Raw genomic sequence first — 25430 nt, forward strand, 5'->3', positions numbered from 1 at the left:
ATGGTATCATTTCATGTAAATGAGGTTAATAGTTAAAAAATTAAGCCTAATAAAAAGAACATGAGGTGTAAAAGAAATTTTAAAAAGATGTTAATGTGTTGGAAACAAGTTCACTAAAAATGTGAAACCAAAAAATTTGGTGATTATTTTATACCTCATGTTTTATAAGCAGTCAAAACAGACTGGGTAATTTTGATCCAGGAGAACAACAGGTGGGACTATTTGCTGCCATTAAAAAAATTGAAATGGTTAAAAAAAATTCCTGACTAAACTTTGACATATACCAGACTGTGGTATTCCATATATTACAATATATAATAATGGAGGTATCATGAACAAAGTTATACATGAAATTTAATTGAAACAAACTCCCCTTTCACTTGAATTGGATTTGTACTCTTTGATGTGTAAACATTTACTTTGCTACTGAACATCAGTAGACATAACTCGAACAATTGCAAAAACAACTGTAGAGGCCCTTTTACAAATGCATTGCTTTCCATAAATCTGATGACAAGTGAAACCCTTTCCTTCCTCTTGCACAAGCTTTAGAAAAAAAAACCTGGGAATGGCCTACAGGTTCACACATAAATAATGTAAGTTATTTGTTACTTCTTAAAGCACCCACCCACTGGGGACCACGTGGGAGGGAAAAATAGGGCCAAGTGATGTGAGGTCTGACTTTTTCTGGAGGGACGATTTTGTGATGCAAATGTATTACTCTTTTGTTTCAAATATTTTTTTATTAGAGCACACAGTCATAGTGTCACACAATTACAACAAGCATATAAATGAACAGTGTATATCCATACAAGAATGTGTGCAGCTAGGACACAGCGCCCTCTTTTTGTTTTATGTTATGACAAAGGAAAATGAAAGAACAGACAAATATGTAGGAAACAAAATACAGATAAAGAAATAATAAACTAAAAAGACAAAACCTAAGCAAATATCCCCCACCTACCCACCCATCCCCCCACCCAGCCGTACCCTACCGTCTATTCGGTAATTTGTTGTGATAAAGGGGAAAATTAATTGCCACTACGAGGTGTGAGATATTGAATAAGAGGTGACCAAATTTTGTCAAATAGCAGTAATTTATCCATAAGAGTATATTTTATTCTCTCTAAATGGAGAGTGTTAGTAAGATCAGTAAGCCACATCTTTGTGGTGGGCACGTCTTTCTTTTTCCAATGCATGAGAAGTAACTTCTTCGCGACAATGAGACAATAAGAGAGGAAACATTGTTGGAAGTTGTTTAACCTTTTAACATTATCTAACACTCCCAGAATAATGGTGAGTGGTTTAGGATCTAGTTGTACGTTAAGTATTACAGATATTAAACTGAAGACATTAAACCAAAAGATCTTGACCTTGTCACATAAAGCAAAGCTGTGAAGCAGCGTGTCGTCTGTTGCATGGCATCTGTCACATATAGGGGACAACTCAGGGTAAATTCTGTGTAACCTTTCCTTAGAGTAATGAAGACGATGTAAAATTTTAAATTGGATTAGGCGGTGCCTGGCATTATTGGAGCATCGGTGAATGTGTTCCAAACTCTTTTCCCAGAGAGTGTCCGAGATCTCAGTGCCCATCTCTTCCTCCCATTTTGTCTTTATTAGGGTGGAGTTCACTGGACTAATAGAATGCAAGGTGTCATATATGTAAGATATCGATTTTTCTGAGCAAGATGTGGGCCGGAGGCATCGATCAAGACAAGAGCCTTTAAAAGTCTCAAAGTCTTGCAGATGTGTTCTCACATAGTCTCTAATTTGCAAAAACCTAAAGAAACTACTTCCTGGTAGATTATATTTACTCTGTAATTGTGCAAAGGATGCGAACATGCCCTTAATGTATAAGTCTCCTATTGTATGGATGCCTATATTCCTCCAGAGATTGAAGGTATTATCCATAATGGATGGTGGAAAGGTAGGGTTTCCAGCGATAGGAAGTGCATAACAAATAGGTTTCAACTTAAAGTGTGACTTAATTTGTTTCCAAATGCGCACTGTACTATGGATCATCACATTGCAATTGTATAAAGACTTCTCAATAGTGCAAGGTGCTAGAAGAATGGCACCCATAGAGTTAGGCTGGCATGACTCTTGTTCTAATTCGAGCCAGTTTGGTGGGGTTGCTGTGTCATCCAGCCAGTATGCCATAATCTTAATTTGTGAGGCCCAATAATACGATAAAAAATTTGGGAGTGCCAAGCCCCCCTCCAATTTAGATTTACAAAGGTGTTTCTTGCCAATTCTATGAGTTTTGTAGTCCCAAAGGAAAGGGAGCACGATCAAGTCTATTTTCTTAAAGAAGGATTTAGGAAGAAACACTGGAATGTTCTGAAATAAATACAGTAACTGGGGCAAGAAAATCATTTTAATAGCATTGACTCTGCCCAGTAATGATATTGGTAAGGACTTCCAAAACTGTATATTTGACTGTAATTTAGACAACAGTGGTGGGAAATTCTCTTTAAATAAATGGGAGTGGCACTTTGTGATCTGAATTCCTAAATATGTAAATTTTTCAGGAGAAATACGAAAAGGGAGGTTCTGTAACCAGGCATCGGTCTGTACATGTACGGGCATTAGCTCGCTTTTATTCCAATTTATCCTATAACCAGAGAAGGTCCCAAAAGAATTGATTTTATCGAGTATTTGCGGAATCGTGACTTGTGGCTGAGAGATGAATAACAAAACATCATCAGCATATAATGAAATTTCATTCAAAGAATTTTGTGTGTTGTAACCATGAATTAAAGGGTCTGAGCGGATACTCTCGGCAAGGGGTTCAATTGCTAAGGCAAAAATCAAAAGCGATAGGGGGCACCCTTGTCTCGTTCCTCTATGTAGATTAAAACGGGGAGACAATATTTGGTTTGTGAGTATCTGAGCACAAGGGTCCTTATAGAGAAGTTTTACCATTGAAATAAATTTTTCCCCAAAATTAAATCTTTTTAAAATTTCAAACAGATAAGGCCACTCGACTTGGTCAAATGCCTTCTCAGCATCCAGTGAGAGAATGGCTAACTCTTCTTTTGGTCTGTCTGTAGCATACATGATGTTAAATAATCGTCTAAGATTGAAAAAAGAATTTCTGCCAGGTATGAAACCAGTCTGATCTGGATGCACTAAATTCTCTAAAAAGGGGCTTAATCTATTTGCCAAAATTTTTGAAAATAATTTCCCATCTTGGTTTAAGAGGGAAATAGGACGAAAAGAGCCTACTTCTTCTGGGTCCTTACCCTTTTTATGTATAACAGTAATGACTGCTTCTGTTAAGGTAGGAGGTAGGACACCATCGGTGTGGGCTTGAGTAAACATCTTATGTAGATAAGGGCAAAGAGTTTCATTAAATTTTTTATACACTTCACCTGGGAGGCCCAAATGTATTACTCTTTTGAACGCATATTGTTTTGAGAAGCAAAACGCTTTATTTTTGTGGCCCCAGCAAACTAGCCGGACTACCTTCATCAACACCAAAACTCGGATGGAACTCTGCTCACAGGACGCAGCAGGGGGTAAGAAGATGTTCAGAAATGATGTTGCTGATATGGGATGTTATACAGCTTCATGTCAAAAGAGGCGAACTATCCCTTTAAGTGTTTTTCCATGCCATGCTTAGTCATTTGTTTTTTGTCATAGTCCTGTTCATGTTTTGATTTCACAGTTTAAGCTTTGTTATCCGGCTCAGTTTTTTGTTAATCCCTGTGTTTTGAGAATAAATCAGTTTGCTTTTTACATCTCTCAAGTTCGCATCCGTGTCCTACCAACCAACGCAGTCCTGACACTGGGGAGCACGAGCGAGTATTTCTAGTGCCGGTAACAAGCCCAGATAAATGGTTACGTCAGGAAGGGCATCCGGCGTAAAACATGTACCAAATCAATGATGCGAGGTCGACTTGCTGTGGTGACCCCTGGTGAAAAGGGAGAGGCCGAAAGAAGAAGATTTGTTACTTCTTAAACCAAGATTTAATCCAACCTTTCATCTCACCAACTAAATTAAGGTTGAGAGATTCATTGGAACTCTGGATTTTTGTTGTTAGCCGCATTTGTTCTTACTTCCAATGTACTAGACACAGTTATCATGTAATGTAATTCTACAAATTACAATCAATAAATGAGAGAACATTTATTTTTAAAGTCTTCCTCTTAAGTACAAGGGGATGGAGCTCAAAAAAAGTGAACTGGCTTTGTTAAAACCCAAGGTTAATAATTAAGTTATCTTTCTAATCTCAAATCCTTGTTCATTTTACCTCTGCAAGAACTGAAAATATTTAGTAAAAATCCGACAGGTAAAATGTTCAATAATAATGGAACTTAATACTTAACTTAACTACTAGCATATGTAGATCCTTCAAAATGTGAAATTGTTTATTTTTTCAATAAAATGACAGTTTAATGGAAATGATTAATTCTATGTTTCAATGATTTATATAAATGGTTCATGGCAGATTTCCCTTTTTCATGTACCAATTAAGTACAATTAAGGACGGGAAGTAATTATTCCTATAAAAAGAGTTTCATGCTACATGACAGTTGTGTGGGTCAGAGGCATGGCTAGTGCAGACAGTTGCTAGTCCTTCGATGTGGTTCAAAGACCTCGAGCATGCTACTGCAGTGAGATAGTGGAGTAGAGGCTAATGTTGAATGTAAAGCATTTCTGTGTGATCACCCTAACTCTGCAGTATGTTCGGATTCCACTAAACCTTTGAACTGTGAAATAAAACTATCGCCAAATAAGCTTCTGAGAGCACAGATGAGATAAAATGCTTATCTGAGGACTGAAGCCATCCCTGTGAAGTGAGTTACTGCACTCCTGCTCCAGATGTGGCAGAATTGTTCCCACTATTACTACCATGTTGGGGCACCTGTAGCTCAGGAGGAAGCCACCAATCAGAAGGTCGGTGGTTCGACTCCAGCTTCCCCGGGCCACATGTCAAAGCATTCTTGGGCAAGACACTGAACCACACATCGCCCACTGACGCATCCATTAGTGTGTGAAATACTAAGATGTGTTGTGTGAATGTGACATGTAGTGTTAGAACCGCTTTGAGTGGTCAGCTAGACCAGAAAAGTGCTATACAAGTACCATTTATTAATGCAACAGGAACCTAGTAGTCTCTGATGCTATATAGAATTCAATTAATATCTCATTTTAAAATATTATGGACAATGATGCAGCAACTTTTAAAGTTAAAGAGGAAAAGGCTAATAAGTGGCTGTGAGTGGGAGCAATAGAGAAACCAGTTCACTATCAATCCTCTGGAGTGCACTCTGTGAAGTTAAACGAGCGCACCCACAAGGCAGTGGCAATATACTTAGTCAGCATTCTATTGGCTGAAGGAAAAATCCAGATTTGCATATTATCCACCTCCTTCTGTGTAAACTGAATGCTTGTTTTAATTTCCTTTATCAGATAATGTGTCAAATCTGGTGTTAAAGGAATCCAGAGTAAGTTTTCCTCTGTGAGTGAGACATATTCCTTCTTAAGTGTCATATCAGGTTGCAGCTTTAGTAGCAATTTAGCGCCTATGAGCCAGAAGGTGTTCTTATCTGTCAATATTCCTGATTTGTGCGCTACTTTTTAGTTTTGTACTTCCATGTGAGAACTTCAGTTGGTGGATAAAAACTAAAGCCACTCAATGCACCTGTGTCAGGTGTTCTGCTAAGCCACCAGCATCAAAACTGTCCTCTCCCTAAGTATAACATTACATTGAAGTGAAATTACAAAATATTTTCAAAATCTGTACATCAATAAATTTAGTTGCTCCGTTCCAAAAGATTTGTCCAATTGAACTTCATACCTTTTTGATTATACAAACTGGGGTAGTTCCTGCATATTTTTGAATTTGGAATATGTGAGAGGTATCTTCTATTTGCTAAATGCACAAGGCAGACTGTGGGAGTCATCAAGAGTAAGTTTGCCTGTGTGAGTCATGCCACAGTCTGCATTTGGATTGCAAGTCAGGGGACAATGTACAGGAGATCTTTCCTTTGGAGTTTCCCTCCCACAGAGCTATTGAGTCGTATCTGTAATAACATTTTGAATTTGAAAAAAATGTAACAGTAAAAATGTATTTGATTTGAAAAGGTTAATCATTTTCTCATTGTTGCATTCAACATTTCTTTTTTTAACACTAAAACTACCATTTATAATTTTGGGAAAGTGGCCTCAAGAGTGATAACATTTGCCATCGTGTTATACAGGGTAACCTGTAGGTTAAACTTTTTTTCCTCCTAAGATGGTGAAAAAATTGTGATAATGAGTGCTCTGTAGACAAAAAAAAATGTTCAACCTTGAGTGAGTCACAAATTTTAACTTCTTCTTTCAAATGTTACTTTAGGGTGGAAAAAAAAAATCTTGCTATAACTAATAAATGTTATGAATGATGAATGGTTATAAACTAAAAATAAACTGTGCATTAACTTCCAAATTATAGATTTGAAACTGAATTGTAGTTTCTGATAGAACATAAAGCTTACTGCCATAGCAACTGTTGAAGACAATGAAATTGATAAGTGGAAAGGAAATGTAGAGAAAAGAAGCAAAAATTGAAGAGAAGGAAGGAAGAAGAAGTGTATGTGAAGTTGAACCCATTGATTGTTTATTTCTTCACCATCCTCTCAATTCAGCCTTTCAACAATATACTTCATAGATACATCTTTATGTGTGCTGTCGCCATAGCAGCAGTGCTGCTCTTGTTGTCATGGATACAAAAACCCAAGGCTGATTCCTCTCCATCTTCACAATCTCTCTATATTAGATTCAGCTTCAAGACCTTCTGTGCTGGATATTACAGTGCTGTATTTTGAACTACAGATTCCCCGTTTGCTCCCCCTTGCCCTGAAAGGCTTTGGGTATAGTCTTAACAAAATGTATTTGTCAAATCTGAACACATCTATTTAGCAGATATTTGTCAAAGTCAAATTTATTTGTATTGAACAGTTCATGTACAAAACAATTCAAAGTGCTTTACATAAAATAAAAGCATTGCAGCAGGGAGTGGAAGAAGCATTAAAAATACATAAAATAATATAAAGAGAAACAAATAAAATAATTCAAATTAATTTAAAAACAAGCAACAGTCTAGATAAATTCAAAGTTACCGTGCAGATTTCATGCACATGAGAAAAGAAATGTTTTTAACCTGGATTTAAAAATGTCTACATTTGGTGAAAGTTTAATCTCCACTGGCAGTTTGTTCCACTTGTTTGCAGCATAACAGCTAAATGCTGCTTCTACATGTTTAGTCTGGACTCTGGACTGGACCAGCTGACCTGAGTCCTTGCATTTAAGAGCTCTGCTGGGTTTATATTCTCTGAACATATCACAGATGTATTTTGGGCCTAAACCGTTCTGGGATTTGTAAACCATCAGCAGACTTTTAAAATCTATTCTGTGACTGACTGGAAGCCAGAGTAAAGATTTTAAAACTGGTGTGATGTGTTCAGATCTCTTAGTCCGGGTTAAAACTCTAGCAGCAGCGCTCAAGATATTTACCAACGCTGACCCTCTTCTCTTTGCTACCAAACAGAATGATCTCAGTTTTGTCTTCATTTAATTGTAGAAAATTCTCTCTCATACAGGTGTTTATTTCCTCCAGACACTGACACAGTACGTCTGCTGGGCTGCAGTCGTCTGGTGACAGAGACACATAAAGTTCTAAAGTTGTGTATCGTCTGCATAACTGTGATAATTAATGTTAAAGTTCTGCAATATCTGACCCAAAGGGAGCATATACAAGTTAAACAGAAGAGGTCCAAGAATTGACCCCTGGGGGACTCCACAAGTCATGGCCACTCGCTCAGATTCATAGGATAATGCAACATGTCACAAAGCTCATAGCATCTTAAACTGGTTTCTTGAACATGACAATGAGTTCCCTGTTCTCCAATGGCCTCCAAAGTCACCAGATCTCAATCCAATAGAGCACCTGTGGGATGTGGTGGAACGGGAGATTTGCAGATGTGCAGCCGAGAAATATGCAGCAACTGTGTGATGCTATCATGTCAATATGGAGCAAAATCTCTGAGGAATGTTTCCAACACCTTGTTGAAAGTATTCAACGAAGAATTTAATTGAATCCATAAAATATTTTGCGATTTCCTTTAAAAATGACCATGTGAATCTGTTCTGATCAGCTGTTTAGATGGTTGAGGGTTCACATTTTTTGTACCTTATAACTCAATCTTACTCAAAACTAAACTGAAAATATCTTCCATTTCACTTTTGAGTGGGCCAAATTTTTAAAAAAATCTAAAACTGACCACCTAAACTGAGTTGAGCCACCAGAATTATCCGTAAAGGATAAGACGATGTTTGGTGGGAGAGCAAGAGAGAGGGAGTCAACAAAGAGCAAAAATAATAAAGAGGCCTGAATGGATTAAAAAACAGGAGATGAAACAGACAGCAAAAGATCTGACGATGAGGCTGACAAAAAACACACATCTGTTCATCCTTTGCCACAATCAGAGAGAGTGTGTGTGTGTTTGTCTAATAATGGCCCTGAGAAGGACACTTCACAGTCCTAATCATCATCAGTTGCCAGGCAACAAAGAGAGACCAATACTGACTGATACACAGGACACACAGTTCCATAATTACTGTTTCAGAGTGATAGAGGTGTTTGTTGCATCTGAGTGCGTACGTGAGGTAGCAAAAACAAATAAATAATAAGCATGTTGCCTGCTGAAACCCACTGTTCATTTGTTTAATGTTTTATTACAGTGAAGAAATGTTGATCAAATGGTTTAAAATTAGAGCTTTGTTACTTTTAGCCATTACTACTTACAGTAATGTTTAAATATATGTAAAGTTAGGCCCAAACTCGGTCAAATTAAAATCGAAAGTCATTTTGCAATTGTGGTATTAATCCAACTCATGTCTGGAATGATTCTTGTTTTTTTCCATTTTGATACTGATGACCATTTTAGAGAGATACCTTCCCATTTCATTCTAATCGCATTCTGATTATGTACAATTATCACCTATACCCTGTCCATTTTAAGAAATCCCTTTCTAAAAATAAATGAATGACAAATATTTATTTGAATATATTATTTATATAATCTGATTCTGTTCTATAAGTCCAATTTATAGCGGTCACCCATTACCTTACAAACAAATCAGGAGGAGTATATATAAAAAAAAAAATTTTAAATCACCCTACACCCATCAATTTTCTTTTTTTTTTGTAAAACACATTTTTTTGTTTTATAAACATAAACAAAACAAAACCCCCCACCCCGACCCGTCAGACAGCACATGTTATACAAATTTAGACAAGAAGAAATGCGAAGTAGTTCAATTTACCAAGGCTATGATATTAATGACATAAAGATGAAAACTTAAAGATGAAAAATAACACCTTTAGTACCTTTGAGATCGGTGTCCAGAATCTGGAGATCAGTTTACATTCCCAAAAGAAATGAAAATACGTTCCCCTTTCTAAGTTGCACTAGGTACACAGAGGAGAAATGGAGTGGTCAATTTTGTTTAAAATAACAGGAGTAATATGAGTTTCTCTCAACCGGTTACAAGAAGATGTGGACTTGATCAGGCGTATATATGTCTGCCAGTCATCCTCTGTATATTCATTGTTCAAGTCTTTTTCCCATCTATGAGAGATGTTTCGTGGTGTGTGACAAAAGAACCCAGAAGTGAGCAAAATGATGCTATAAGATGCTGTTTTTACGCTCTAGAAGAAATCTCTCAACATCACTGTAAGAGATGTTAGTAAAGAAACCCGGGAAACTCGACTCTGCACCGTTGAAAACCACCCCATAGCTAGCTAGATCCCATAAGCCAGTGCGGAGCCACCAAACGTAGCTAATGTAGCTAGCCCCGTTAGGCGCCCCTGAGCAGAACCCGAGCAGCCATGACACCAGGCTGGCTGAGTGGCCGTCAGAAAGAGGAGGCATAGCCCTAAAGTCAAGTTCACCATTAACCTGTCCACATTTCAAACGGATTTTCCCCACGCAGCTACACACTGAGGACAAAGCCCTGTTTATTGGCAGCTCCGTAGTCAAAAACGTGGCATTAGAGACACCAGTGACCATAGTCAAATGCATTCCAGGGACCAGAGTGGGCGATTTCCAAAGTGGAAATCACAAAAACCTTATTCTGAGTTTCTGTCTGAATTTCATCTGTACTCAGCACTCTGAGTACAGATAAAGTCATTGTAGTGGGTGACTTTAATATTCATGTAAATGTTGAAAACGACAGTCTTAATATGAACTTTAGTTCTATATTAGACTCTATTGGATTTTCTCAAAGTGTTCACAGACCGACTCACTGCCTTAATCACACCCTTGTGCTGACTTATGGCATTGAAAGTGAACAGTTAACAGTGTTCCCTCATAACCCTGTCTTATCTGACCATTTTTTGATCACCTTTGAGTTTACATTACTTGACTATACAGCTTCTGAGAAGAAATTAACATATAGGTGTCTATCATTGAAAATGCTTTACTGCTACCTAAGTTTTACTCCAGCAAAACTTGACTCTCTTGTGGATAGCACTACAATTTCAATGTGTACAACATTTGACAATGTTGCCCCTCTCAAAAGGGGCAAACTAAATCAGTCAAGAGGTTGGCTCCTTGGTATAATTCACAGCTGCATGCTTTAAAGCAGACTGCAAGAAAGCTGGAGAGACAATGGCGTTCCTCTAATTTAGAAGAGTCTCAATTAGTCTGGAAAGAGTATAAGAAAGTCCTTCGTAAAGCTAGAACTGCTTATTATTCAAGTATTGTGTCTGTCCCTGAATCATGCCAGTGCTATCGCTGTGGAGAAATGGGACATGCTGTATCACCAAGTAGTGTGAAAAGACAGATGAGCCAATGCAGACAATAGAATCTACCACTAATCCCCATGCCTTCTTTGCTGCCTATTTTGGGGAAGTAGACAAATGCTGACCTCTCTGTCCCATCACTGTCAATGATGAGAATGTAGAGGCCTTTATGGATTCAGGAATCCAGGAGTCTTTGCTAGAGGCTGTCCCACTGCTCCAGGAGGAAAACATTCCAGTGATGTGTGTCCATGGAGACACTTGGGAGTATTCTGCCGTAGGGATCAACCTAAAAACAACCAAATGCTCTTTTAGAACCAAAGTTGGAGTAGTAAAGACTCTTCTAGTACCAGTTCTGATTGGTCCTGACTGCCCAGCTTTTCCACTGCTTTGGGGGGGAACCCAAAAGAGGCTCCTGCGGAAACCCAGAACATGTAAGCTGCACCATGGTAAAGTCACTGAGTCTGATTCTTAAGCGTGTGAAGTTATGCTCTCCTTCATCAATTCCAGGCGAATGAATCGGACCTTCTACCATCAGACATACCAGAGGAGGCCAGAGACCAGGTGGAAATGCCACCTCAGAAAGGTCTGTACAAAACTGCTGAGTTATGGGACCCCACCTTTTGAATGCTCTCAAAAAAGTCCAGGTCATTGGTACACTGAAAAAAGGTTTAAAAAAATTTATAATTGTCCTTCCATTCAATTAAACATTATTAGTTTTATTTTTTCAAGTAATAATTTATCTTTCAATACATTTTTTTAATGTAAATATTTTTAATTAAGAGCTCAACTAAGAAATATCCGTTTTGACTTCCGCCCAGGAAGAGCACCATTCTCCAACACGACGGTTAGCTTCATCTTTTCCTGCACTGAAAAAAAGACAGCAACCAGTTGCATCACTGATTAAATTCTGGTAAGTGAAAACAACAATTTAATTATGCTTTCGTAGCATTCTGTTATTTCCATGACAGATATTTTGCCATTTCAGTGCGTATGAGTACACTTGGTAACATTACGTGATGTCGACGTTGATAAATGTTACGTAAGTTACCTCACTTTATCCGTGAATTATTTTACAGCTAGTTATTAGCTGTAAAATTAGCTGTATTAGCTAATTATTGTAATTAGCTTGTCATTAGCTAGCTTGGCAGTAAAGTGCTTATGCTGCGTTCCAGATAACTTCAAATTTTATTTTTCAACCTTGCTTTATGGAGCAGCAGTGGGTTGCACCAGCAGAAAGTAAGGTTGTTCATAAGTTGGAGTGTAAAGTCCGTCTTTACCTAGCGTTGGCCATAGATAGTTTCAAACTAACGCCGTTCTCAATTTAATTTGCACCACAATAACTTAAGACATAACTTTATTACTAAGGTGTGAACCATCACTTACTAAACTGTTGTCGAATTTAATGACGTTTGCATAGTTTCAAACCAATCACGTGCAGCACACAACGTAAACAGGAAATGCTGCATTTGCCTTGCACCCAGCCCATGTGTGCAGCCCATGTGAGTGAGTGACAGGCTTTCGGCCATTGATTCGATTCATTCACTGCCATGTATTGTTGGATAATTGCAGTTGCCCAAGTAGGGGCAAGTAGCTATAATCGAGTTAATATCGGAGAACGCGTTGTCTCCGTGAACCATATCCTCCCTCATTTTCTTCGTTTTGAAGTAATTGGTGAAAAATAAGTGCACAGTACATTTTATTAATTTAATTTTGTGATAACATACGCATGGGTTTAATTTGTTTTGCCCAGGAAAAAAATAACCCACCCTGCTCTTATCTGAGCATCTCAAAATGATAAAGACAATGGCTCACCCAGCAGTTTGTAATGTCAATTTGACAACCAAGATATGAAATTTCAAATCAAAAAACACTGCTAACCTTACTACAGGTGTGTACAATCATAGATTTAAAAATCTAGCTAGATGACTTCATCCTCAACTAAGCCTGAACTCACACAAAGGTCTTCAACAACAATATTGATTGCCATCCATCCATCTATCCATCCATCATCTTCCGCTGGTCCGGGGATCGGGTCGCGGGGGCAGCAGCCTGAGCAGAGAAACCCAGACGTCCCTGTCCCCGGCCACTTCCTCCAGCTCTTCTGGGGGGACCCCGAGGCGTTCCCAGGCCAGCTGAGAAACATAGTCTCTCCAACGTGTCCTGGGTCTTCCCCGGGGTCTCCTCCCAGTGGGACAGGCCCGGAACACCTCACCAGGGATGCGTCCAGGAGGCATCCTAACCAGATGCCACTTGCTCAGATTCATAGCTGCCAATTGTAACAAAATAACTCCAGTCTTCTAAGTAGGACCTGAACCAGTTAAGGACCGCTCCAGAAAGTCCATCCCAGTTTTCCAGCCTGTGCAACAGGATTCTGTGATCTACAGTATCAAACGCAGCGCTGATACTCACACTGATTGAATGGACTAACTGAACAATTAATATTAATTATTGTCATTGTCTTCATGCAGGACACTGACACCACTACAAAGAGGGAGATTGCTCTCAAATTTCTCACCCTCAACATGGGAGAATCGGTGGAGGACCTGATCAAAGAATTCCTGGTAAGGCAAGATTACTGTAGAGGTGTTAAAGGGATAGTTCGCCTCTTTTGACATGAAGCTGTATGACAGCCCATACTAGCAATATTGTTTATGAACATTGACTTACCCCTACTGCGTCCTTTGAGCCGAGTTCCGGCCTCGTTTTGGCGTTGACGAAAATAGTCCCGCTAGTTGGCTGGGGTTACAAAAATAAAGCGTTTTGCTTCTCAAAATAATATGCATTCAAAAGAGTAATACATTTGCATCACAAAATCGTTCTCCAGGAAAAAGTCAAACCTCACAATCGCTTGGTGCTATTTTGTCTCCCTTTGTATCACTGCGCGCTGCCGCCTGCCGACAGCCGCGCCTGTTTGTTAAAATGTCAATATGTAAAAAAAAAAGGGGGAAAAAAGGAAAAATTTTGTTATGTTTCAGTAATGTTTCATGAATCAGTAGTGTTTTAGCCTAAACATATCCTTGTCCCTAAATGCATCTCAGTGATGACACTGGAACAACAATGCCTATATTTTCCTACCTACTTCTTGAAAACCTAACCTTAGTCTTGGTGTAGGCACAACGGCCAATGATTTTTTTCAGTGTATGCTTTTCAGTATGTTGCATAGGAAAATGGTTCAAAACCTACTTCCCAAACAGATCATGAATCACTTTGACTGTAATAATATCTATCACGTGTTGTTTTAACCATGTAACCTCAGCCACAGTATGCCCAGCTTTAACTGTCTCACCATCTTTTTCTTTTTTTTCGTCTCCTGTTGATAGTAATTCCCCTCCTGGGGTGCATCTGTCGAACCTGATGGTGTTGAAAGACACTTTGTGTCATTTTTGTATAAAGTTTTAAACATTAAAAGGAATGCATCATTTTCTTCACAAGAAATATGCCTTCTATGTAAAAGTGGAAGCAGTGTCCAATGTATCATCAAAGGTGAAGTCATGCTGAATATCATTACTGTCTGACAGACTTTTAAGCCTATTCAACTGGTCCATATTTAGTTTGTAGCTGCATTTTGATGCTTTCTTTTTGGAGAATTGAAAATGTTCTTGAAGCTGTCTTGATACACATTTATGTTTTTGAAATACTTGCCAATCTAGCAACCACTTAAGCATCGTCATAAGTTCTGCATGTCGGTTATTTGTATGGTAGTCACCTAAAACTTACAATAAGTGAATATTTCAGACTGTAGGCCTATTGTAACTCGTGTTCTGTTTGCATTTCAGATGTTTGCTGCAGCTCATTGCACGACACTCTTCACCGGCCGTCTGGGTCCGGAGCAAAGTTGATGACTGGTGGAAAAAGGTTGTTCCCAGTTTTACCGATGAGCAGTGGATAGAGAATTTCCTTATGTCCAGAGAGACATTTCAGCATGTCTGTCGCCAACAATACTTTGTTCAGAGTGCATTTTATTATGTAAAATAAAGAGGTCAATACCTGCCTTTAAGCTTTGTGTGCATTATGAAATCTATCAGTAGTATATCAGTAGCAGGCTTCAAAGGTTCAGGAGTAATGAAAAGGTGACTGACTTAAGGTTTAGAGAAATTATGAGATACAGTCACACAAAATGAGCAGTATGTGGGGGTTAAAATGTAGAAAAGGGTGTGGTGAAAGGTGTATGCTTTTTTTAGTGGCCACAAGTATTTGAATGCTAGACCTTTGTTAAACATGATAAGCTTCATCCTGTAATGTGGTGTATTTTAAAAAGACGTTGATAAACTGTAGTGTAATGCACACCTGAAGATAAAAAAGGCTTCAAGGAAAGGCTTAATATTTCATAGCTACTATTAGTTAATAATAACCCATTAATATTTCATATTTAGATGTGGCCAAAACAACATCTAACTGGCATCACTATTGTTAACAAAAACCGAGAAGACTTCTGACTCTTCAAAAAGTCATTTATTTTTTTTCTCAATAAACACTTTAAAAATACTTCACACATAAGAACAAAAGTGTTAGCAGTGCAAAAATAAATATTTACATGTGCATGACCTACATATTCTTGATTATACACATAACTTTGGTGTTTCTTGCCTTGCTGCCATCCTGTCCATTACACCCAAGACACCCTCCATGATAGCTCTTTGCTGGCGGCTGGCTTCTGCCAGCTCACCCCGTAGAGCCATGCGCTCTTCTGCCTCCCTTTGTGCCCATTCCTAAAAGAACTGCAGCATGCCATTAAAGCATGCATCACTCCGCATGCCTCTGCTGTTCAGCATCTGACACAAGCATGTCCTGCACAGTAGCCAGAAGAGTCAGCCCTTTTTCTCTTTCCTGGAAAGAACAGGGAGGGTGGAGACAGATACTTAGCACACAACAATTGTAAGACAATACTTCAATTCTAATACTGTGACACTCAACAAGATGCATATAAAATGCAATAGGATGTGGTATAATGCCCTCCGAGGTGTCCATTATCAGAAATGAATGGACGACGCGGAAGCAACTGTCCAACGCGGTTCACGCCTCGTCCATTCATTTCTGATAATAGACACCTCGGAGGGCATTCTCTAGGGATGTCCCGATCAGGTTTTAGTTTAGGTCTTAGTCCGAGTCATTTGATTTTGAGAATCTGCCGATACCGAGTCCCAATCCGATACTTCTACAGTACATTAAAAAAATGAAGAACGGCGAAAAAACAGATCCAGAATGTCCCTGACTTTTTATTTTTCTTATTTTATCATTTAACACTTATAAACAGAGCACTTCTGTGAGGTAGCATGAAAAAAAAGTAATAAACAAATTCTTCACATTGTAGTTTAGTGCAATGTGATAAAAAAACAACATCTCTACCTTGTCAGGTTTCAGCCTGTTCCTGTTCTCATCAAGGATGTTACCGATGTCCTTGCCACCTCTTGAAATCCCAAGTTTGCATATCTCACAGTTTGCAATCGCAACGTTTTTGTTGTCCACTTTAAAATACCTCCACCCCACAGACATTCGGCCCCCAGCTGCTGCCGTGTTCTGCTTCGCTTTACAGCAGCAAAGTGACGTCATGCTGCATGCGTTGTTTCTGTGTAGTTGAGACCATAGACATAAAAATTCGGACAGTTATGATTATTGTAGTTGGGGATATGCACCTTCCTCAGTCGAAATAAATGTAATGTGGGGGCATTGGAGACCCATCCAAGATGGCGGCTGTGCTGATACGTCAGCTCCATGGATGTATGGTCAGCTCCAATAGGCAGCGTCAGTCTATGAGGCGTCTACGTATATTATGTCTATGGTTGAGACGGTCTGACGGTACCACCACATAACAGGAAATACTAAGCTGTTATTTTTTCCCATTTGTTTTGGAATATTATAGTTCTGCTAAAAAAAAATAATGAGAATAAATATACATATATAGAAAGGCTACATATCCGATCCCTGATCGGGATGTAACTTCCAATTTCAATCAAGTCTGAAACCACGTGATCGGCCCGATTCCCGATCCCTAACATTATCCCTAACATATGTATATGAGTAGCATATATGGTCCGTTTACATCTGGCTTTTGTTAACTCCATTAAATTGAGAGCAGACATTAAACATTTTCATATGAATTAAGAGTGTTTTCTTGACCTGGTCGATGGTGGCAAGGCAGCAGGAGAATCCGGAATGCTGTTCGGCTCGGTCTCTGATAAAATAAACACGGATTAGAACCATATCATATAAAAAAAGATGGCAAAACTGGTGAGGTAGATCAGCACAGCTATTTATTTACTAACCTTCTAGCTCCTCTAAGAGTGCCATATTTTCACAGCAGAGGAATGCTTCCAAAAGCCCGGTGCCTGAGTCGGCAGGTCGGTGGCCCAAGATGAGGTCAAAGGTGTCGAACCATTTACTGGTTTTTCGGGTCGCCGCACTCTGGTTGTTGTGGTCCTTAAGTTTTTTTGTAGTCCTGTTTAAGTTTCTTAAATCCCCTTTTTCTTTACTTGTCGTCGCGAAAATGGTTAGATTCCGCTGCAAGCCTTCGAAACCTCTCTGAATTTCCTGTGAGGCATATATGGCCAGAAGAGCTTTGACTTCTTTGTCGGTCCATTTATCAATGGCTCTGTTCATGTTGTCTTCTTGGCTGCAACGGTAGTTTTTAAAAATGGTGGGGCCACAAGAAGTGGAAATCTGACAAGGGGTGTAGCTACCAACCACCAAACACCTACATCAGAAAAGACCCAGCCTCGGAGAAGGAGCTAAAAATGGTTATAGGAACTGAGGGCCGTGGTCCCTAGTTCCTGTATGTCCGAATGCGCGAAAAAACAGCCCTATTCCTGAAAAGGTTATAGGAACTGCCAAAGGTTCCAATTGTGGGAATATGCCTAATGAGACTTGATTTTAGGTGTAAATGAAGGCTTAAGTTCATGGTACATGGTATGCGGCTCAATTTTTCCAGGAATTCCAGGATCAAGGTCACTCGGGAGTTTTAGGGAATCTACTCTTGACTGTGAAAGTGGGAAGGATTGGCTTTTGTTTCCACACTTGCATTACTCTTTTGGCTGTACAAGATATTATGCATGGGATCAATAACATGCATTCATCAGGATCAAAATAAGGCAAGTCATGAAGTATACTATACCTGGCCCCATAAATTCCTTCGAACCTTGCCTGATCTGCCTTTGATTCAGCTCTTTTTGCTTTCCTGGCATACAAAATATGATTTTCTTTTGATCTAGGTTGCCACTGATCACAATGAAAACCTGAGTAGTCAAACTTGTTATCAATGGTTCTTGTAAATTCTTTTAAACATTTAGAACATCCCATTTTTGCCATGTAGCCTAGAAACCCTCCGGTCTTTTGAGATGCTGGAATATCACTTGACAAACACAGTAGAGCAGCTCTGTATTGTTGCTTTCCTAAAGCAGAAGAGTCTAACAAGTAAACCCCCTTCCACAGGTCATAAAGGTCACTGACAAGAGATCCCAAGTTGGGATTAATATGCCTTGTAGGCTCACGTGGGCCAAGAATGATTCCTGCAATGATAATATTCTCCTACTTAAATCTCTCCTCACGAGGCAGATTCATTACAACTAGGTACATAACACCTACAGAAACTTTAACCTTATCATTGGGCTGAAACCAGTCAACATTAAGCATGAGACCCAGATTACGTGCTTGCCATCATAAGATTAAAAGTCTTTCCAAATCTTTCCATCATATACGTCAGCATATACATTGTCACACATTTCTCATTCTCTCCACTTCTCATAGGCTTCATTAAAACCTGGTCTGTGTGCTAAGTCCTGCAAACTTTAACATTTCAGTAGCAAAATCTACGTTTCGAATATAAATATGTTTACCCTTTTTTTTCCAATGACTGTTTTCAAAAGCAAAGTTCCACATTCCTTACAATGACGCTTTTGTGTATGTTTTGGACGAGTTTGTTGTTTTTCCAACATGACCACATCTTTCACATTTTTTACTTATGCCTTGTCCATCGTTTACAATTATTGTTGTCTCCTCAAGTGTGTTACAAAGTGGGCATGCCACACAGTGAATGACGTCATCACTTTTGAGTGAAAGCATTTATCTAACCATATACATGGTTGAAGGAATTCTTTCAGCCCAATGTGTCAATATATCAAGTCTGAAAATGCTACCAACCACAAAAGGAAATGACCTAACCAGATCTAACAGTGCTATATTACTGTATACTGTATTGCAGTTCATTTGATTGGTTATTCAGCCCTCGCACAGCAGGACTGTTTGAGGGGCTTGATTTCATTGGCTGCTTCCGTGAGCTAGTATCAAATCAAGAGGTAGATACGTTAGCTATGCTGCGGCAACTGAGTTGTGTTTTCCAGTAAATTTCACGTCAAGGAGCACGTAAATGATACCTGGGACAAGAAAACGACTCCTCGCCATTTCTTCAGACTCGGAGGACATCGACGAGATAAGTGTCGATATGAGTGGACGACAGAAGACTGAAACTCCCATATGTGGGTCTTCAAGGCGAAATCAAGTAATATGGCACCTCATTGGAGCCAGTGGCAGAGCCTGCAGTCCCGAGACTACGGCTATCACATCCGATGATAGTTGGAAGAAAGTTGATACTCGTTTTTTAGGCCCTTAAATTGTTTCAGTTGTTGAAGATGCTGAGTTACTTGAGGTTAGCTTTGCAGACAAACTGAGTGATATACCTCTTTCCGTGAAACTGCAGTTACTTTACTTGCAACTGAGAGGCTAACCTCTAGACTTGGTCCCGTAGGGGACTCTCCTCAGTTGGTGGGGTACAACGTTTTTATTATTTTATATTATTTTTCTCCTCAAAAAAATATGTCCTTATATGTGGACAATGGGTCAGTGTTAATAGATAAAAGTAGAAAGTTCCCACTGTGCAACAAGGTATGAGGCTCCTGTTTACTTTCACAAAAAGACTAACGCTAAGTGTAAAATGCAACAGAACAGTTAAGTTTTGATTGCAGGTGTTGTGTATTGACAGCCTAAGTTTGTCCCTCCAGGGATACTGTTACGCCCCCCGTGTTGTATGTTGTGAAGTACGTCTTGACTCTCTCTGTCCTTGGCTGAAGAGCAATACATGCAGACGTGAAATACTTCTTGGTCTCCCGTTTCCTCATTAAGAGTATTAAGCTTGAAAATAACAAAGTATATAACAGCAGGTTCAGAAAAACGTTGTGGTCCACACTACATCAGACTTTCCTGCACAGCCCTTTTCATTACAAATGTAGCCCTTCCTATTACCGTTCAGATAAATAAGTGGACAAAAGTGGGTTCGTGCTGAGCTATAGTAAGTATGTGTACCTGGTAATGCAATTACCCTAAAGTGAGTGGAGTCTGACAAGTTATACAATGAATTTCCAAAAGAAAATATTTATTTAAGCACCATTTATATGTTCAAGAGAAAAAAATAAAACTATGTAATAGTTCAAACAAAAAATGCACAAATGGGTAATCTCCCACTCACAACTACTATGTTGCCCCGTCTAAACTCACAAAAGGAGAAAACAATAAAGCAAAGGTACTCAATAGTGCACTTCAAACTATATGTCACTATGGTCACTGCTTTTACCGACCACACCTCTAAACCGCGGCCACACTGCAGAATTATAAGCCCTTAAATACCTAAATTTTAGTACCAGCCCCTTTAACTTCAAAAGAGCATGGAAGAGTAAGCTCCTCTTCCTCTAAACCAGCACAAAGTTGTCCCTGTTACTCAACATAAACATTGACAACAAAAAAAAAACCCTCTACCCCTTAATCAAAAACAAAACAAAAAAAAACAGTTGGCCAAAACTTCCCTTAGAATAGGCTACTATTGCAAACAGTAGCCCCACAGTATATAACCAAATGTTACCCACACTCCCGAAAGTAGCGCGTGAGGCTTACGTCACCCTTTTAGTCACAACACTCGTACAAAAATGCACCGGTGCACCAAATAAAAGAAACAAAAAGCCGGCTATGAAAAACAACAAACGTTGCAGGCCTGTTAATTCTCTCAAGTTCGTTCCAGTCAAAGTCTGTCTGTACTCACGACCCCAGCGAGCTGCAGTGGGTTTTCTGTGGTATCACACGTCTCCCATGCAAACGTGGAGACACGAAGAGCGAGCCTCCCTCGGTGCCCGGAGGAACCACTGACTTTATCCTGGTCGCCAGTGGCGCTATCCGGGGCGCGTTGATCCCTCGATGGTTAACCTGGTGGAACCTCAGACGTCCCTGGTAGTCTGAGGCGCTAACCAAGCAACATTCACTACTTTGTCCTGCTATCAAAATAACCAGCAACAATCGCCGCGCTGGTGTACCCTTCTCTTACTTTGGCTAGCTAGCATGCACCTCTCGGTCATGTGCGTTGCCTTACTGCAGTGTCTACACTCTAGTACTTCACCAATAGTAAAACAATATAATAAATCAAATTCACAAACCCGGATTGAGCTTGTGCCATAAAACACAAAGTGTCACAGTAAATGATAGTGACGACTCAACAAAGGAAACTAATCGTGTCACTCCCAAACACGTCTCTTAGCAAAACCTGCCTGGAGCTTCTTCCTCCCGTTCTTCCCCTCCCTTTTTTCTTAATTCCCGCAATACCCTCCTGAAATCATATATATTTTACAGTCATGTTCACATTCAATATTTCACATTATATCCCATATAGTGTGTTTTTACCATGTTTTTCAAGTACAAATAAACAAAAAAAAATAAAAATAAACTATTTGTCATAAGTGTAACTATTTATTTATTACTGAGAATAAATTGACATACTGAACTGAAATCACGTGACTCGGGGATACCTCCGGGTTACACAAATATTTCTCTCTCCAAAGAAACTATGACAGTTGGTTGAAAAGGTCTGTCACACATTGACATGTGGCACTTTTTGTGTTCATAGGAGCCTGCAACAGATACTTTGAGAACATCAAGTTGACTCTAAGTTGACTGAGGACAACAAAATGGAAGAGGATCGAAGGGCCAAAGCTCTCAACAACAGAAGGAACAGGGTGAGTTGACTAACATGGTTTTTTTAAGGATCCTTAGAATGAAAAAGAGATCTCTGATTTGCTTTGGTGTCACATTACAGTGTTGTAGATAGACTAAACATGGAGAAGCAGCATTTAGCTGTTATGCTGCAAACAAGTGGAACAAACTGCCAGTGGAGATTAAACTTTCACCAAATGGAGACATTTTTAAATCCAGGTTAAAAACATTTCTGTTCTCATGTGTCTATGCATGAAATCTGCATGATATCTTTGAACTTATCTAGACTGTTGCTTGTTTTTAATTAATTTTAATTATTTTATTTGTTTCTCTTTATATTATCTTGTGTATTTTTAATGCTTCTTACATTCCCTGCTGCAATGCTTTTATTTTATGTAAAGCACTTTGAATTGTTTTGTACATGAAATGTGCTATACAAATAAATCTGACTTTTGAATCCCTGACGGGCAAGCCAAGCTAAACAGTGCTTACACCAAGGCCACCAATACAGCAAATTTGCATTACCTAAAACTATTTAAACCTCAAAAATGTCATGAAGGTTTTTCTTGAAGGCAAATGTTCTATTGTTAATTTTTCATACAGTCGGCTAACACTTTTGCATCAGATGGTTATTTACTTTGTCACCATATTTTCTTAACCAAATAACATCTGAACTACAAGACAATATGCAGTGCATGTAATGATGTCCATGTTGCAACACTAATGGCGCGTTTCCACAAGCTCGCTTCGGCGCGGCGCGGCGCACTATTTGCGTGTTTCCACTAGCACGCAATACCTGCAACTGGGTACACTTTTGGTATCACCTCAGCCCTGGTTCCAAGCGAGCCGAAGCGTTACTAAAACGTGACGTCAGCCGACTGCCTTCCACTGATTGGCCGATGAGTGTCGTCACTGGAAGCATCATAACCGCGCGACGACCGACTAGAATGTAAATAAATACAAGAATCAAGACAAGACTCCACATTTTACTGCTTCAGTTTGTACTGCTACGAGATGGCTTCGCAGAGGAAATCCACTCATTGGTCGGTCGAGGAGTTGCTCGGCGCCGTGTAAATGACGTCACGGAGGTTTCGCGCAGCCGTGTTACGACGACCCCGCCCACGTCGAGGAGGCACGAAGTGATACTCGGTTGTAATGGAAACACAACCAAACCGAGCCGTGACGAGCCGTGCCGAGCTAGTGGAAATGTGCCATAAGTTCCACAAGGGACAGTGTAAATTATGCTAAAGTGAAAAAAGTTAGTATTGCAAAAGTTAGTTTGGCTTTCTCAACCAGTATTTTATCTGCTTCTGCAAACTGAGAGCGAGGTAACCACTGCCTCATCTATACTGTACAACCCCACTTCAATAAAACTGGGATATCCCTTTAACTAAATAATTTAATTTTCCTTAAAAAGCAAGAAAAGCAAATATTTGATTCTCCATGGTTTGTCCCATAAAGGTTTTTCTGATTTGGCAATGCTATGACAAAGGTTTAGGCACAAAGAAGACTTGGTAAGTTTTAGAAATAACTTTTTGCATCAAAGTAATAACTTGGCTGGTGAGACAAAATGTTAGTTTTATGGTTACAATAATTAACAGGCAGTTAAGATAACTGACATAAAACGAGACAAAGAAAATACAAGACAATCAAACAAGATAATTAGAATGCAAATAACTAAAGGCTACATGGGTCTTAAGCTACTTTTTAAAGGTGTCCACAGTGTTCACAGATCTCAGGTCCAAGGGGAGAGAGTTCCAAAGTTTAGGGGCAACAATCTCAAAAGTACAGTCTCTTTTTGCTCTGTGTTAAGATCGAGGGACAACCAACATGAGTGGTTCAAATGTCCACTCATTCATTCTGATCTCCTCCCACACCAACTTTATGGTTAAATAATATCACCTGATTTTCTCTTTATGATGCCATTTTTCTTTTCTTTTGATGCCATCCTAATATATAAAGAAAGAAATATATCATTTTTAAGGGCCTTGCAAATGCTTCCTCGACAGTAGAGGTTGTTCATACATAAAATGTAATTGTGGTATATTATAAACTGCTACAATGCTTGATAGGTCTTAATTTACTTTCAATAAATGATAGATAGATAGATAGATAGATAGATAGATAGATAGATAGATAGATAGATAGATAGATAGATAGATAGATACTTTATTGATCCCGAAGGAAATTCAAGCATCCAGTAGCAGACATAATAAAGCAATAAAAATGTTTATACAATACTAAACACTTTAAAAACAATCTAAGAATTTAAAAAACTGTTTAAGAATATAAAATATAAAAATATAAAGTGACCAGTGAAGTGACACGAAAGTGAAATATAAAGTGATCAGTGAAATTCAGAAGTGCCATCACTGAGAGCTGTTGTACAGCCTGATGGCCAGAGGAACAAAAGAGACAAATTATGACAAAGTAAGAACTCAAAAGCTTTGGGGCAATTGGCATGCACACCTGTATCCTGGTTAGTACTTATCTGGGTTTTGCCTTGCAATTGAAAATATAATTTCAGTGTCTGTAAGCAACCTGGATAATGTTTAATACTACTCAGGAAAAACTTGGATATGCTCCGAAAAATAAGCTAAGTTGGTGAATTAGTTAAGAGTGTAAACAACAGAAAAGTGAATACAACAATTATAATTAACATGCACGTGAGTTTAAGACTGAGTGGCTTATTCATAATCCATCTAAACATCGTGTCAGAAATATGATCAAAACTTGGTTTACATTCTGAGTTACCTTCTGGTCCACGATGGAGCACGCCGCCTCCCGGACCTGGCTGAGGCTGAGCTCCGCGGTGTCCAGCATCACTGGCTCCCGGCTCATACCGATCTGGATTTGGAAAGAGATCACGCCGCCATCCGCTCCTCCGCTCCCCCTGTTGGTGCTGTTTGAGCCCCCCAAGAACGGGAGCGGGCTGGGCGCCCGGATCAGCGGAGGAGCACTCATAGTAGCGTTTTCCCTTGTGGTCTCCAACTTTGCCAAGAAAAAAAAAAGAGTAATCACGACAGTGACAGATTCAAGAGGGAAATTAGCGACTGATCCCGGTGGAGGAGAGAAGGATTGAAACCGCTCAGAGTTAGAGGATGATCGGATACACGAACTCTCCAAAGCGTCAGAACAGCGAGTTTCCAACACCAACGGCGATGGATGAACAACTAGAAAACTATTTAAATAGGCACAAAAAAAGCCACGAGAAGACAGATCTCGGATGTAAACACAGTGGTAGTTTAAAGAGCCTTCACGTCTGAATGACTGGACCTGAGACCAGGCTGGAGAGCGGGCAGGAGAGCGGTGATGCCGGTGATGCCGGTGACAGAGTCATGGACGTCAATAGCGGCTGGAAGGGGAGAGGAGGAGGAGAAGGAGGAGGAGGAGGGGGGAGGGTGCAGGGGGGAGGAAAACTGAGAAATGAAGACATTTTGACCTCAGCAGTGGTGGCAGAGTAAGATTTATTGTTTTAAGACAGGGCTGGACTGGCATCTGAAAAGGGCCCGGGCACTTTTTGATCACTGAGGGCCCAGCGCGCATATATGTATATTTATATATACACACACTTCTGTCTAATTATCATTAATCCTCCATTTAATCCTTGTAAGGTGTTCATGTTTTTGTTACATAGAAGATATTCTGGCCCAGTGGACCTGGGACTAAA

The 25430-nt window shown here is 39.4% G+C and overlaps 1 protein-coding gene across 2 annotated transcripts in view; it reads right to left on the bottom strand.

The window, feature by feature from the left end:
- Nucleotides 1–25089, bottom strand: part of prkd1 (protein kinase D1) — a 263074-nt gene extending 237985 nt beyond the window's left edge. For both annotated transcript variants that reach the window (XM_075448220.1, XM_075448219.1), the window contains exon 1: nt 24515–25089. In XM_075448220.1, the coding sequence (XP_075304335.1) occupies nt 24515–24724 (210 nt within the window). In that variant the 5' untranslated portion in view covers nt 24725–25089. The remainder of the gene's footprint in view (nt 1–24514) is intronic.
- Nucleotides 25090–25430: the final 341 nt, after the last annotated feature.

This window comes from Odontesthes bonariensis, chromosome 17 (genome assembly GCF_027942865.1).
Source record: "Odontesthes bonariensis isolate fOdoBon6 chromosome 17, fOdoBon6.hap1, whole genome shotgun sequence".
Lineage (NCBI taxonomy): Eukaryota > Metazoa > Chordata > Actinopteri > Atheriniformes > Atherinopsidae > Odontesthes > Odontesthes bonariensis.